A 15,778-nucleotide genomic window follows, 5' to 3' on the forward strand; every position below is an offset into this window, starting at 1 on the left:
AGGGTGGGGGCGCGCCCAGGGGGCAGGCGCGCCTCCCTGCCTCGTGGCCACCTCGAAGCTTCCTTGACTTCAACTCCAAGTCTCCTGGATCACGTTCGTTCCAAAAATCACACTCCCGAAGGTTTCATTCCGTTTGGACTCCGTTTGATATTCCTTTTCTGCGAAACACTGAAGCAAGGGAAAAAACACAAACTGGTAGTGGGCTCTGGGTTAATATGTTAGTCCCAAAAATAATATAAAAGTGTTTAATAAAGCCCATAATCATCCAAAACATATAATATAATAGCATGAATACTTCATAAATTATAGATACGTTAGAGACGTATCATTGATCACCAAAACATACATCAAGTAGATCACGTGAATATCCCATTGTCACCACAGATAAGCACATGCAAGACATACATAAAGTGTTCTCAAATCCTTAAAGACTCAATCCGATAAGATAATTTCAAAGGGAAAACTCAATCCATTACAAGAGAGTAGAGGGGGACAAACATCATAAGATCCAACTATAATAGCAAAGCTCGTGATACATCAAGATCGTGCCATATCAAGAACATGAGAGAGAGAGAGAGAGATCAAACACATAGCTACTGCTACATACCCTCAGCCCCGAGGGTGAACTATTCCCTCCTCGTCATGGAGATCGCCGGGATGATGAAGATGGCCACCGATGAGGGATCCCCCTCCGGCAGGGTGCCGGAACAGGGTCCCGATTGGTCTTTGGTGGCTACATAGCTTGCGGCGGTGGAACTCCCGATCTAGGTTATGTTCTAGGAGTTTGGGAATATATAAGAGGTGTTGGCGTTAGGAACAAGTCAGGGGGTCCACAAGGCGGCCACGAGGTAGGGGCGCGCCCGGGGGGTAGGGCGCGCCCCCCATTCTCATGGTGGCCTCGGGACTCTTCTGGTCCATCTCCGATGCTCCGTGGGATTCTTCTGGTCCAAAAACAATCTTCGTGAAATTTCAGGTCAATTGGACTCCGTTTGGTATTCCTTTTCTGCGATACTCAAAAACAAGGAAAAAACAAATACTGGCACGGGGCTCTAGGTTAATAGGTTAGTCCCAAAAATCATATAAAACAGCATATAAATGCATATAAAACATCTAAGATGGATAATATAATAGCATGAATACTTCATAAATTATAGATACATTGGAGACGTATCAACACTCGGAGTGACAAATCCTAATCTCGATATATGCCAACTCAACAAACACCTTCGGATGTACCTGTAGAGCATCTTTATAATCACCCAGTTACATTGTGACGTTTGATAGCACACAAGGCATTCCTTCGGTATCGGTAGTTGCATAATCTCATAGTCGAAGGAATATGCATTTGACATGAAGAAAGCAATAGCAATAAAACTGAACGATCATTATGCTAAGCTAATGGATGGGTCTTGTGCATCATTCTCCTAATGATGTGATCCCGTTATCAAATGACAACTCATGTCTATGGTTAGGAAACCTTAACCATCTTTGAGCAACGAGCTAGTCAAGTAGAGGCTCACTAGGGACACAGTGTTTGTATATGTATTCACACATGTATTTAGGTTTCCGATCAATACAATTCTAGCATGAATAATAAACATTTATGAAAGTGCGTTATATCGACTAGAGGGGGGTGAATAGGCGATTTTTATGAAAGTCTTCAAAACGTGAAAGTTATGAAGACAAACAGTACAGATATGCCTATCACTTATGCAGCGGAAGTTAGATTACACTAGGCAAGCCATGGTCAAGTATTCAGTAGAGTGAATTCACAATGACAAGTAGCAGTAGTGTAATAAGGATCGGGTAGGAAGAAGTTATGAAGCCAATCAAATCATACAGTTATGTTGTGAAGACAAAAGATAGAGCAAGCATGCAATGGCTTCACAATGAATAACAGTAAGTTGAAGGGAAGTGAAGATGAAACCAGTGACACGTTGAAGACAATGATTTGTTGGACCAGTTCCAGTTGCTGTGACAACTGTACGTCTGGTTGGAGCGGCTAGGTATTTAAACCAAAGGACACACAGTCCCGGACACCCAGTCCTGAACACGCAGCTCAGGACACCCAGTCCTCACCGTATTCTCTTTGAGCTAAGGTCACACAGACCTCACCCAATCACTCTGGTAAGTCTTCAAGGTAGACTCCCAAACCTTCACAGACTTCGTTCACCGGCAATCCACAATGTCTCTTGGATGCTCAGAACGCGACGCCTAACCGTCTGGAGGATGCACAGTCCTCAAGTGTAATAAGTCTTCAGATCACTCAGACAAGAAGACTTAAGTGATGCCCAATTTACTCTGGCTCTGGGTGGTTAGGGCTTTTCTCCTTGCTAGGAATTTTCTCTCAAAGGCTTCGAGGTGGGTTGCTCTCAAACGACAAAAGCCGTGCACTAAAATCTGAGCAGCCAACCGTTTATGGTTGTAGGGGTGGACTATTTATAGCCACTGGGCAACCCGACCTGATTTGTCCGAAATGACCCTGGGTCACTAAGGAACTGACACGTGTTCCAACGGTCAGATTTTGAACTCACACGGCAACTTTACTTGGGCTATAAGTAAAGCTGACTTGTCCGACTCTGGACAAGATTTGCTCTCATAGTCTTCGCTCGAAGACATAGGATTTGAATTAGGCATCACTTCAGTCATTCTGACTGGTTCTCTTGGACCCCACTTAACAGTACGGTGGTTCCTATGACTCAACACAAATGAAATAAAACTACGAAGGATCTAAGTCTTCGAGTTCCATAGACTTCACGTGGTGTCTTCTCTTGTCATAGTCTTTAATGTGAATATCTTCATGTACCACCATTGTCTTCAATGTCTTCGTACATTTTTAGGGGTCATCTCTGGTAGTAAAACCGAATCAATGAGGGACTTCTACCTGTGTTATCTGCAATTCTCACAAACACATTAGTCCCTCAACTAGGTTTATCGTCAATACTCCAAAACCAACTAGGGGTGGCACTAGATGCACTTACAATTTATCATGAATAAGGAAATATAAAATAACAACTTTATTATTGCCTCTAGGGCATATTTCCTTCAGCCTCCCGGTTCTACAGCGGCTTCGCGTCGTCCGACTCCTCCATCCCCTCATGCTCTGGGATGACAACATCGTCGGTGGCCGATAGTGCCATCTGCACCTTAAGGCCTTCCCACTGCTCCTGCTGGCTCCTCTCATTGTCCCTCTCGGAGTCCTCGAGCACCCTCCGCACTAGCTCCTCCTCCTCTTCGGCCGTCATCGGTTGATGAGGTGGTGGCGTGATGTGGCTTGAAACTGCGTCGGTATTTCCCCAAAGAGGAAGGGATGATGCAGTACAACTACGGTAGGTATTTCCCTCAGTTATGAAACCAAGGTATCAATCAAGTAGGAGAACCAAGCAACACTATGTAAATGGTACCTGCACACAAAGAACAAATCCTCGCAACCCAACGCGTAAGAGGGGTTGTCAATCCCTCCTCGACAAAAAGATAGATTAAATAGTGTGTGTTTGGATAAATAGATCTGAACAAAACGCAAAATAAAATAAAGAAAGAAAAAGTGCAGCAAGGTATTTTTGGGTTTTTGAAATAATAGATCTGAAAACAAATGCGGAAAAAGATAGATCTGAAATCAATATGATAAAAGATAAACTCGGGGGTCGTAGATTTCACTAGTGGCTTCTCTCGAGAAAATAACACATGGTGGGTAAACAAATTACTGTTGGGCAATTGATAGAAGAACAAATATTTATGACGATATCCAAGGAAATGATCAATATATAGGCATCACGTCCAAGATTGATAGACTGAAAGGATTATGCATCTACTACTATTACTCCACACATCGACTGCTATGCAGCATGCATCTAGTGTATTAAGTTCATGGAGAAATGGAGTAATGCAATAAGAACGATGACATGATGTAGACAAGATCTATTCATGTAGGAATAGACCTCATCTTGTTATCCTTAATAGAAACGATACATACGTTCCTCGCTACCCCTTCTGTCATTGAGTGAGGACACCGTAAAATCGAACCCATCACAAAGCACCTCTTCCCATGGCAAGAAAAAATGATCTAGTTGGCCTAACTAAACCAAAGATTCGAAGAAGAAATACGAGGCTATAAATAATCATGCATATAAGAGATCAAAGAAGACTCAAATAATATTCATGGATATAGATCTGATCATAAACTAGAACTTCATCGGATCCCAACAAACACACCGCAAAAAGTCATTACATCAAATAGATCTTCAAGAGACCATTGTATTGAGAATCAAAAAGAGAGAAGAAGTCATCTATCTACTACCTATGGACCTGTAGGTCTATGGTGAACTACTCACGCATCATCGGAGAGGCACCAATGAGGATGATGAACCCCTCCGTGATGATGTTAGATTGGATCTGGTGGTTCTTGAGCTTGCGGCAGCTGGAATTGTGTTTCGTCGACTCTCCTAAGGTTTCTGGAATATTTAGGAATTTATAGGGCGAAGAGGTGATGGAGGAGACCCCTGTGGGCCCCACAACCCATCAGGGCGCGCTAGGGGCCTCTAGCGCGCCCTGGTGTCTTGTGGGCCCCACGGGCCTCCCCCGGGTGCTTCCTTGGCTCCCAAGTTGTCTTCTGGTCCAGAAGAAACTCCAAAAAAATGCTGCGTTTGGACTCCGTTTGGTACTGATATTCTGCAAAGTAAAAAACAAGCAAAAAAATAGCAACTGGCACTCGGCACTATGTCGATAGGTTAGTCCCAGAAAATGATAAAAAGTTCCTATAAAATGATTTTAAAACATCCAGAATGATAATATAACAGCATGGAACAATCAAAAATTATAGATATGTTGGAGACTTATCAGCGTCCCCAAGCTTAATTCCTGCTCATTCTCGAGTAGGTAAATAATAAATACAGATTTTTTGATGTGGAATGCTTCCTAACATGTTCATCACATATTCTTTTTCTTTTGTAGCATGGACATTTGGACTTTTAGATGATTCAAAGCAATAGTCTAGTTTTGACATGAAGACTTCAATACTCAAGCATATCAATGATACGTCTCCAACGTATCTATAATTTTTAATTGTTCCATGCTAATATATATTTTGTTGATGTTTAATGGGCTTATTTATGCACTTTTATATTATTTTTGGGACTAACCTATTAAACGAAGGCCCAGCCCAAATTGCTGTTTTTTTGCCTATTTCAGTGTTTCGAAGGAAAAGGATATCAAACGGAGTCCAAACGGAATGAAACCTTCGGGAACGTGATTCTCGGAACAAACGTGATCCATAGGACTTGGAGTGGACGTCAAGAAATGAACGAGGAAGCCACGAGGCAGGGGGCGCGCCCTCCACCCTCGTGGGCCCCTCGTTGCTCCACCGACCTACTTCTTCCTCCTATATATACCTACGTACCCCCAAACCATCAGACAAGGAGCCAAAACCCTATTTCCACCGCCGCAACCTTCTGTACCCGTGAGATCCCATCTTAGGGCCTTTTCCGGCGCTCCGCCGGAGGGGGCATTGATCACGGAGGGCTTCTACATCAACACCATAGCCTCTCCGATGATGTGTGAGTAGTTTACCTCAGACCTTCGGGTCCATAGTTATTAGCTAGATGGCTTCTTCTCTCTCTTTGGATCCCAATACAAAGTTCTCCTCGATTCTCTTGGAGATCTATTTGATGTAACTCTTCTTTTGCAGTGTGTTTGTCGAGATCCGATGAATTGTGGGTTTATGATCAAGATTATCTATGAACAATATTTGAATCTCCTCTGAATTCTTTTATGTATGATTTAGTTATCTTTGTAAGTCTCTTCGAATTACCAGTTTGGTTTGGCCTACTAGATTGATCTTTCTTGCAATGGGAGAAGTGCTTAGCTTTGGGTTCAATCTTGCGGTGCTCGATCCCAGTGACAGCAGGGGAAACTACACGTATTGTATTGTTGCCATCGAAGATAAAAATGGGGTTTATATCATATTGCATGAGTTTATCCCTCTACATCATGTCATCTTGCTTAAAGCGTTACTCTGTTCTTTTGAACTTAATACTCTAGATGCATGCTGAATAACGGTCGATGTGTGGAGTAATAGTAGTAGATGCAGGCAGGAGTCGGTCTACTTGTCACGGACTTGATGCTTATATACATGATCATACCTAGATATTCTCATAACTATGCTCAATTCTATCAATTGCTCGACAGTAATTCGTTTACCCACCGTAATACTTATGCTATCTTGAGAGAAGCCACTAGTGAAACCTATGGCCCGCGGGTCTATTTTCCATCATATTAATCTTCCAACAACTAGCTATTTCTATTACCGTTTACCTTACAATCTTACTTTTACTCTTTATCATAAAAAAACTAAAAATATTATCTTATCATCTCTATCAGATCTCACTCTCGTAAGTGACCGTGAAGGGATTGACAGCCCCTTTATCGCGTTGGTTGCGAGGTTCTTATTTGTTTGTGTAGATGCGTGAGACTCGAGCGTAGTCTCGTACTGGATTGATACCTTGGTTCTCAAAAACTAAGGGAAATACTTACGCTACTTTACTGCATCACCATTTCCTCTTCAAGGAAAAACCAACGCAGTGCTTAAGAGGTAGCAATCAACAAGCAACTATGTCTTTTAAAATATTAACACTAAATTAAGTCATCTCTGACCCATCATGCTCATTCATTGATCCATTCATGAAACACACTCAAATATTAACTACATCCAATGGACAAGTATGAACATAATGTTCCCTAGTTGGTGCTTTATAAGAGAAGACGGGGACTCAAATAAAAAATAGAAATTGCATCAAGTAAATAGATAGGCCCTTTGCAGAGGGAAGCAAAAATTTGTAGAGGTGCCAGAGCTTAAAGTGAAATTTTTTGAGAGATAAAACATTTTGAGAGGCATGCTTTTGCTGTCAACGAAACGATCGAATAGTTCCCAATACTTTTCATGCTAGATACATCATAGGCGGTTCTCAAACATAAAATAAAATTTATTCATGTTTTCACCATTCTTTCACAATCCATGGCTAGCTGTATCCACGGGGACCACGGGTGCCTTCCATATCAGCACTTTCTAAGGAATTTATTATTTGACAACATAAAGTAAATTTCTTTTTTATTTCAGGACCGGGCATCCCTATTGCCGTCGTACTCTCGTACAATGACAAGTGAATAAACACTCATCTTAAGAATAATACATCTAGCATGAAAAAATATTGGCCACCCCCGCTACTTCATGAGCGGTACGGACACACAAAAAGGAAATTCATTTTAAAAATTAGAGATGACACATACAAATTTACTTAGAACGGCACAAAAATACCGCATATAGGTAGGTATTGTGGACTCATATGGCAAAACTAGGTTTAAGGATTTTAGATGTATAAATAGTATTTCTATTTAGTACAAGTGAAGGCTAGCAAAAAAATTGAGAAGCAACCAACCAAGAAACGAAAATTCTCATTAACGAGCATTAAGCATAACTAACACCGAATAATGCATCACAAGTAGGATGTAATCACATTGCATGACTATTGACTTTCGTGCTTGCATAAGGAATTACAAACCTTAACACCAAGTATTTGAAAAATATTGAAAAGTATTTGAAAAAAATTAATGATTATTTAAAAAAATGTTGATTATGTATATAAAAAAGTTAAACAAGTATATAAAAAATGTTGAACAAATATCTGAATAAAATGTTAATCATGTATAAAAGAATGTGGAATGAATAAAAAGAAACAAAGAAAAAACCAAAAAAATGGAAAAAAAATCTGAGAAGAAAAGGGAAAGAAAACGGAGAAAACCTGCTCTGATCGCCCCTAGGAGGTCGCGATCCTACTACTAACCATTAACTGGAAGCAGGCTTATTGGTTAGCTATGCCTTTGCTTCCCCTCGCGACCAGGATTCAATTCAGGTCGAGCCCCATTTACATTTTTTATAATTAAAAAGACACATGATGCACAAAGGCGATAATTCTTTTGGTTTTAACTTTTTTTCACCAAATGTTGATTTACTAGAAGCCGGCAACTAGTGATTTGGCTAATGGGATGCACGGTTCCACCTTATAGATTACATGTGGTTTAACACATAAAGCAACAAGAGGTCTTTGTGTAAGTGCCTTGACTAGCTGGCACAACATATACTACATGAAAGTGCCCAGTAAAGGGATTCAAATTTACAGAGCAACTCGACTGATGCTTGCTGCACATGATCAGCTTCACAAGCGACTCGGTCAGCAGGTTGACAATATAGGCATGGCAATAAAATTCACATTAGTCATAGCGAAATTCTCGTTCAAGAAATTCCAGCAAGTCTGTTCCTTCCTTCCGTTCATGCCACACCGGATAGCACCAATATGGCTTAGGCACAGGCCATCTGTTATGATGAAATCATAAGTAAGTCCATGAATAGTGCATATCTGAATCAAGGTCTTGTTGAATGCATAATAATATTTTAAAAACCTGTTTGGTGCGGGAACTTTGGTAAAATCAGCAGTCCTACACATAAACCAAAAGGTATAGTTTTAACTAGTTAATATGTAAGACAAGAGGCGAAATTTATTGAAGATGATGATGATGATGATGATAGAAAACATACCCTTTTGCATCAAAATTCCCCAAGAGTTTCACAATTGTATCCCGTGGCATGTAGGGAGTTTCTTCCAAGCCATAGAAGTTCATGCCAATAAAGTTCCCATCAGAATCAATAAGAGGGCCCCCAATCCCAGCCTAGCACAAGACAAAAGTAACCAGTAGAAAGAACATGATGCTTGTAAGTTACACAGATATGTTGATTGATTAAACTACACATACTTCCACCAAACAAATAAATGTAGTAGAAACTAACACACCGTACCTTAGTGATTTGACAAGTGGAGATCCTAAGATCTTTGCAATCGAGTTTACTTTCTTTGTTGATCACTATCCCACTTGCTGCCATTAATTTGCCTGATTCATAGACACGCCCTATAGCTAATACCGGCGAGTGAGTGCCAGTTTCAACCTTATTGTTGATAATTGCTGTCCGAGTACAGCGAAGTTTTTCGATGATGATGACAGCGACATTATAATGCAGATCGTAATGTTGCAAAATCCCTGTGACATGTCGTTTATCTGGAAGGTGCACTTCAATCTGCAATAATGATATGGTGCAAGTAAAGCAGTATTCAAATGAAAGAGTAAAAAGGGTATTTAAATAATTATTAGCAGAATAACAACCTTTAAGTTATCAGCAACCTTGCTTTCATCGTCATTACTTCTAACCAAACTTCCTGAGGTTAGAACTCTTGTGGTGAACCCATTGCTGTCTATGAATACACCTGTGCAAGCAAAAAGTCTCGCTTCTCCTACGGAAGTAATAATTAAGATCATCAGTTAGTGATGAAACAGAAGAAAAATACACCACAAGTAATAAGCTTGTAACCAATACGATTACCACTGAATGAAGCGAGTGCTACAACAACTCGGGACATATTTGAAGCTGCTCTTTCTGAGAGTTTGTTCCAGATATCTTCACTAAACTCCTCCTCAAAACTATAACGCAGACGCTTGCCATCTAGTTACAGAAACATGGCATAATAGTTTAAGGGAGGGCTGAAAAGAGTAGTCAAATGTGCAATCAAATAAAGTAATCACCAAAAGGAAACGAAATAACTCACTGTCCTCCAAAACTGGTAAGGGGTAACCACGGGACCTAAACTTATCTCTTCTAGCATCCAAAGATACTGCACAACATGGTAAAGTGATTGACGACCAATGTATGAATAATTATGAAGGAAACTGAAAGCAATGACTCACCAAGACCCCAGTCATATGGCCACCGGCGAATAGAAGGCAGACTCTCTAGTAATGTATCCTCAAGTCCTAGTGTCAAAGGGTGAAGCAATTAGTGACGATGCGTGAGCAATAATCAACATGTAATATTAAAAGTGACCCAACCTGAATTAAGTTCTGGGTCACATATAGTACATATGGTAGGTTTCTGGTTTTTATTTTTCATCTCCTGCCTTGAGCTGCCTAAAATGGAAAAGATGAAACAAGGAATAAGCATAACTTGGAACACCAAAAAGAACTATCAGTTCAGGTGTGTATTCTCACATAGCATATCCATATACTTAGTATGAACTAATTAGCACAGACAATAATATGATAGTATCATAATAAAGACAAGCTTAAAACTAAAGATGTGTACTGCTGGCATGGATTATACAGATGATCATAAAAAGTTAACATTGATGATGATGGATTGGCTGATGGTGCATAATTTTAACTGTCTTTAAGGAGTGAGTTTTTTTCCCTTACCTTCTAAATCGGACTTGTGAGATTCAGGAGACATTTGTGCCTTGCTTGCGCCTCTTTCAGTTTTACTACCTCTTTTCTTACTTGTGTCCCTGCAGCAAAATATGATATACTCATGAGTAAATCCACAAGAGTAAAACATAATTTTAACTGTCTTTAAGGAGTGAGTTTGTTTTCGGACGGAGGGAGTAGATAATAGGCATGCATCACTATCAAAAATATATAAATCTGAAGTGTTAAGCAGTGGCAGGATGGGGAAAAATAGGGATAGAACCCAGATGGTACTAAATATTTCAACAACAGAGAAAATGTTGAAAATACTATATCAATACTGAAGGAACCTTGACTACTTTCCATTTAAATAAGTATAATAGGTTCAACATGGACACCAGATTCCTAATCAAGTACATGGCAACTGTATGATGGGCCTGACAGGACAGGTGATATGGATGCAAGTGTTAAGGTAACTCTGCTACTTGTTCAGCTATACATGGAGCAAACGACCAATTTGTTATAAAGGCAGATGCTCTCAAGTGAAGATCACCTACCAAATGCCATTATAAGCTACAAAAGCATCAAAACAGCTAATAAGCCATCATATTAGCACACACACACATACATTTCAAAATTGTTTGGCATTTAACATGGTTTCTAGTACAGCCATGTATGAAGTAAAAAAAAATCCACATCGGCTATTGATGTGCAATATTATTGTCAAGTACTTCACTTCCTATGTTTCTTGATGTGTGGTCAGCTCCCTGGAAATTCCAGCATGAACAATAAGTTCACAGCAAGGAGCCAAGATGCTCTAAGGTTATCAAGAAATTGCTTTGGTTAGACTACACCTGTTGTTATCCAGCATAGAATGCGACTAGAGGTGATGCTTATAGTAAATTAGCCTAAGAGTGTATGATACAAATTTATCTGCGGCATAAAGAGCAAGAGACCACTATTATACCACGTGCAATCTAGATTGAACTTTCCATCATTTTCATTTTTCCTAAACATGTACATTCCAAGTGAATACAAACTAGTAAGCTCGAATAGGGAAAGATAAAGAGGGGCAGAACAGTGGACAAAGAAGCATATATATTTAAGCCAATCAGAGATTCTGTGTCTCATGAGTATAGAAGACATACCAGCACGGGGATGTTCTCCTAAAATGCATCAGAAGCTCAAGAATTTTATTCCTTGGTAGGAACGGAGTCTCTTCCTTAGAATAAAAGTTCATCCCGACAAAGTCACCGTTAAAATCAACAAGGGGCCCTCCAACTCCAGTCTAGCAAAAGAATAAAGTGCCGCTCAGGTAAGCACACAAATTTAGTGATGCTGGACAAGATTTGCATAACCGAAAAAAGGCATACATTTAGTGCCCCAAGAGACATACTCCCTCCGTCCCAAAATAAGTGACTCAAGTTTGTACGGAGGGAGTAGTTCAATGCATATAGTGGTAGCCACTAACAGTGGCGGAGCTTGAAGCCCAGTCCTGGGCGGGCCAAACAGAACAAAATAAGCAGTGGTCTCATGTTCTAAGGCCCCACAAGTATATGTATACTGTATTAATTTCCAGATGTTGGGCGGGCCACAGCAATGGCTGGCCCCAATGTAGCTCCACCACTGGCCACTGATAGCATGATATTATTAATTTATTTCATGCAGAAAAGTAAAGAGAGAAATCAGCGGTGCACCATAGTAATTTCACATGTGGAGATCGCAAGCTCCTCGCGGTAAATTCTCTTCCCATTGTCAGTCAACATCGCAGTTGTGGCCATTAATTTGCCTGAGTCGAAGCAACGCCCAACAGCAACTACTTCACTATGAGACTCAAATTGCCGCTGATGATCTACAAATGCTGCGCGAAAAACATGGAAGGGCGCGATGCTGATAACAGCAACATTGTATTTTAAGTCATAGTATTCCAACCATCCCATTGAAAGATGATTATTTGGAAGGCGCACTTCAATCTGCAATAATAATAAAGCACCACAAAATGAATACACATCAGTTTGCAGAATGATTACCATCATCACAAATCAGCAAGAAACAAACAAAGCACAGAAAATTGGCAGTACCAACCATCATGTCTTGAAAGATCTTGCTATCATCATCAATAGATCTAAGCAAACTTAACGAAGTCAAGAAACTTGTAATAGTTGAATTGCTCTCAATAATTATGCCCGTGCACGCAAAATAAACCGACTTTGCTGCACAAGATTGTAATTTCAAATTTTCAATGACAAGCAACTAATGATCAGGTACAGATTTGCAATTAAAGCTAACTTGTATAATCACCGTTATCTTTATGGAATGAAGCAAGCGACACAACACTGTCATCTATGTGTGCTGCGACTTCTTCACTGAGTAGCCTCCAGACACCTTCACCAGAATCACTTGAGGTGCCGAATTCCTCTTCGAGAGGATTGACTCGAATCATATTTTCTAATTCAGGAAGCATTATTAAACACAGCTCTGTTCGAGTGCTATAGTACAAATCATACTTGCAGAAAAGAAAGTAGCAAAATTAAAATCAATCCTCACCGCTACTTATGCGCATTTTTTTGCGTCTTCTATTCGAGCTTCCAGGTTGAACATCCCCTCGCTGGATCTGCATCTTTCTACCTAGAGAAGAAAGAAGAAATTAAGATATTTAGTCATCATTAGCAGTACATGGGAGGAGTCCGTAAAGAGGGATCTTAAGGACTGTAGAGATCGGGGTAGACCGAACTTGACATGGAGGAGTCCGTAAAGAGGGATCTGAAGGACTGGAGTATCACCAGAGAACTAGCCATGGACAGGGTTGCGTGGAAGCTGGCTATCCATGTGCCAGAACCATGAGTTGGTTGCGAGATCTTATGGGTTTCACCTCTAGCCTACCCCAGCTTGTTTGGACTAAAGGCTTTGTTGTTGTTGTTGTTGTTGTTGTTGTTGTTGTTGTTGTAGTCATCATTAGCAGTACAAACACTATAGAAGTTGGTAGACTAGCTTGTTGAATGTGGATACGTTCAGACAGGGCAACCCGCCCAAGGCCTCTTATATAGAAGCTAGTCAGTGGTGAGCCGGACGACGGCGAGACAGGAACGAGGTCGAGACAGGAGGCGCCGACACGGGATAGACGGGTCCAGCAACGTAGGTCAGCTGGGTAGGAGCTCAATAGACGTGGTCGGCGGCAGAAGTGATCAGGGGCAGGGGCGGGGAGAGGAACGGTGGCGAGGGTGAAACCTAGTCGCATGGGAGAGAGAGCCGCAACGGATCGAGACAGGTCAGGCTGCAGGTGGGACTGAAACTGGGCGTCCCACCACAGCCCACTTAGTCCGACCAAAGTTTGGTGGGTGATAAGTGATAACTAACAACCCAGTAAAACTTGGGTGGATTAGCTGGGGCATAAGCGGGATTCCACTAAACAAATGTATAACTGGTTCCTTCTCACAGACTTAGAGGCCACGTAGGTGCGACCGTGATAAGCAACAAGCATCCACACTGCAGTAAATATGATACAATGCTTGGCTGCTACATGGTACAAGCAAATATGATACACTAGTAGTAAATATGATACACTGGTACAATGCTAGGCTGCTACATGGTACAAGCAACAAGCATCCACATTGTAGTAAATATGATAGATCTAAACATAGTTCAATGTGAAATGAGATAAAATATGCTGCCGACGACCTTGGGGTCGGGGTAGGTGCTGGCGGCAATCACGTCCTAGTGAAGTAAAGAGTGACAGGTTTTCAAAACTGTAACAAGCATCTGCAAAAGAAGAAGAACTATATGTAGAACAAGCATCTGCATTGGGTTTCGATGAAATTAAGGACCTCACAGAAAATACCTTACTTTGTGGCTTTGTTCTTTCTTTGCTTAAGTGCTTAGTGCGTGTACAGAGCGTTCGGCAACAATAACAGTACCTCATTCTTGTCACAAAGGTGCAGGCCACCACAAAACATTATCTGATGTACAAATTGTGACACGGAATTTATACTAGTTCTCTACATTTTGCAGGCCCAAACAGTTTTCAGAGCTCTTCATGCTTTAGAGATAACTTCAGATCATTTATGATATTATGCAGGACCATTAGATAAAGGTAGACACAATATTAATTCCAGATAGCGTAGCAATATGTTTGCATTGTTGCAGACATTCAGTCAACTGTGTTACTTTGATTTTATTTTAAGTGTAACTGGACTACATTCGGCTCCTTTGACTATCATTGGCATGCCCAGATTTCCTTGTTGAGGGCTTTTTATTGGTAAGACGTAATCTCACTTGTGCCATCGCTTTAGAAACAGTAAATGTCTTCACAAGAGTAACAGAGATTATGAATTAGATTCGTCAATTTAACTCCACTTCCATTGATTCCAACTGTTTTTGTGTCCTTATAATCCCCTATATATTGTACCTAAATATGCAGGACAGGCAACTTGAATAGATTGAACAGCGAGTTGCTACGCCTAAACATCGTAAATGAACTAACTTTGACTTGCTATTGTAAAACAGAAGTTAAGGCAAACACGTAAAAGAAATAAATGAGAATTCCATAGTCTTGTAACTAGAAAATGGCTTAGGTTTCAAGCACGATGCAACAAATCTGAATCCTTTCTTGCCGTGTTGTACTTATTCCATTTTCTACTTCCTAAAATGGCTTGGGTTCAAGCACGATTCAACAAATCAGATTCAGTTTCTCGCATCTGTTGCTAGCTCTCGTCCCACATCACATCTGAATCCTTTCATGTACAGAGACTAACAATCAATCATGGCAAGGATCTGAATCCTTTGGCTAACAAGTTGAACAAAATAGAGAAAGAATGGATGGAGGGGAAGAGGACGATGGAGGGGAGGTCATACCTGTAGAGGCGGAGCTCAGGTCGGCGGGGCTGGCACGAATCGGTCCGGTGAGCTGCGCGCTGCTCAGGGGCGGCGAATGATCCAGCGAGCCGCGTGGTGCTCAGGGGCGGCGAACGGCGAGGGAGAAAAGGGGCGGCGAACGAAGAGGGAGAAGAGCGGCGGCCGGAAGAGCAGCGCGCCGCCGGCGGGCAGGCCGGAGGGGCGGCGGCTCAAACCCTATCCCCGCGAGAGCTCGGAGCCGTCGATGGTTTGTCTTCTTTTCTTTTTCGGGAAGACCGTGTACACGAGGATGCAGTGCGGTAAGGTGATTAAGGGCCAATGTTTTGGGCGGCTTAAAAAGGCAAATTTGATAATTTGCCACCCCTTACCTCCCCTTTTCATAATTTGCCCCCCCTAAAAATGACAGGTGGGGCCCGCCCGTCATTGAAACAATGGGTGGCAAATTGTGAAAGGGGAAGTAAGGGGTGGCAAATTATCAAATCGCCCGCTTAAAAATTAAGTTGTCTTTCCCCAGTTTAAGTCGTCCTCTGAGTTTATTGAGACTTTTTTAATTAGTTATTTTATAACTAGCTTAGAAGTCTCGATGAAAAAAAAAAGACAGCTTATGAAAGAAAATTGAACAGGAGCGACTTATTTTTTAAGCTGGGAA

At 41.2% G+C, this 15,778-nt stretch overlaps 1 protein-coding gene across 1 annotated transcript; it reads right to left on the bottom strand.

The window, feature by feature from the left end:
• Positions 1–8,024: 8,024 nt before the first annotated feature.
• On the bottom strand, positions 8,025–15,431 carry LOC123060190 (uncharacterized). The gene is made up of 16 exons (XM_044482778.1): positions 15,130–15,431; positions 12,826–12,906; positions 12,580–12,726; positions 12,364–12,491; positions 11,976–12,251; positions 11,427–11,566; positions 10,291–10,379; positions 9,928–10,005; positions 9,787–9,852; positions 9,648–9,713; positions 9,425–9,544; positions 9,208–9,335; positions 8,846–9,121; positions 8,588–8,718; positions 8,452–8,487; positions 8,025–8,365 (listed from the first exon to the last, which is right to left on the bottom strand). The coding sequence occupies exons 2-16, from the start codon at positions 12,896–12,898 to the stop codon at positions 8,263–8,265; spliced, it is 1,857 nt and encodes a 618-aa protein (XP_044338713.1). The 5' UTR covers positions 12,899–12,906; positions 15,130–15,431; the 3' UTR covers positions 8,025–8,262.
• Between the last annotated feature and the right edge of the window lie 347 nt (positions 15,432–15,778).

Source organism: Triticum aestivum, chromosome 3A, assembly GCF_018294505.1.
Source record: "Triticum aestivum cultivar Chinese Spring chromosome 3A, IWGSC CS RefSeq v2.1, whole genome shotgun sequence".
Taxonomy (NCBI): Eukaryota; Viridiplantae; Streptophyta; class Magnoliopsida; order Poales; family Poaceae; genus Triticum; species Triticum aestivum.

Coding starts and splice junctions, on each gene's coding strand:
- LOC123060190 (XM_044482778.1), bottom strand. CDS start 12,898: ATGCAGATCCAGCGAGGGGATGTTCAACCTGGAAGCTCGAATAGAAGA. Junction 12,252..12,363: donor AGATCTTTCAAGACATGATG/GTTGGTACTGCC, acceptor TTATTATTGCAG/ATTGAAGTGCGCCTTCCAAA. Junction 8,719..8,845: donor CCACTTGTCAAATCACTAAG/GTACGGTGTGTT, acceptor GTCTTGTGCTAG/GCTGGGATTGGGGGCCCTCT.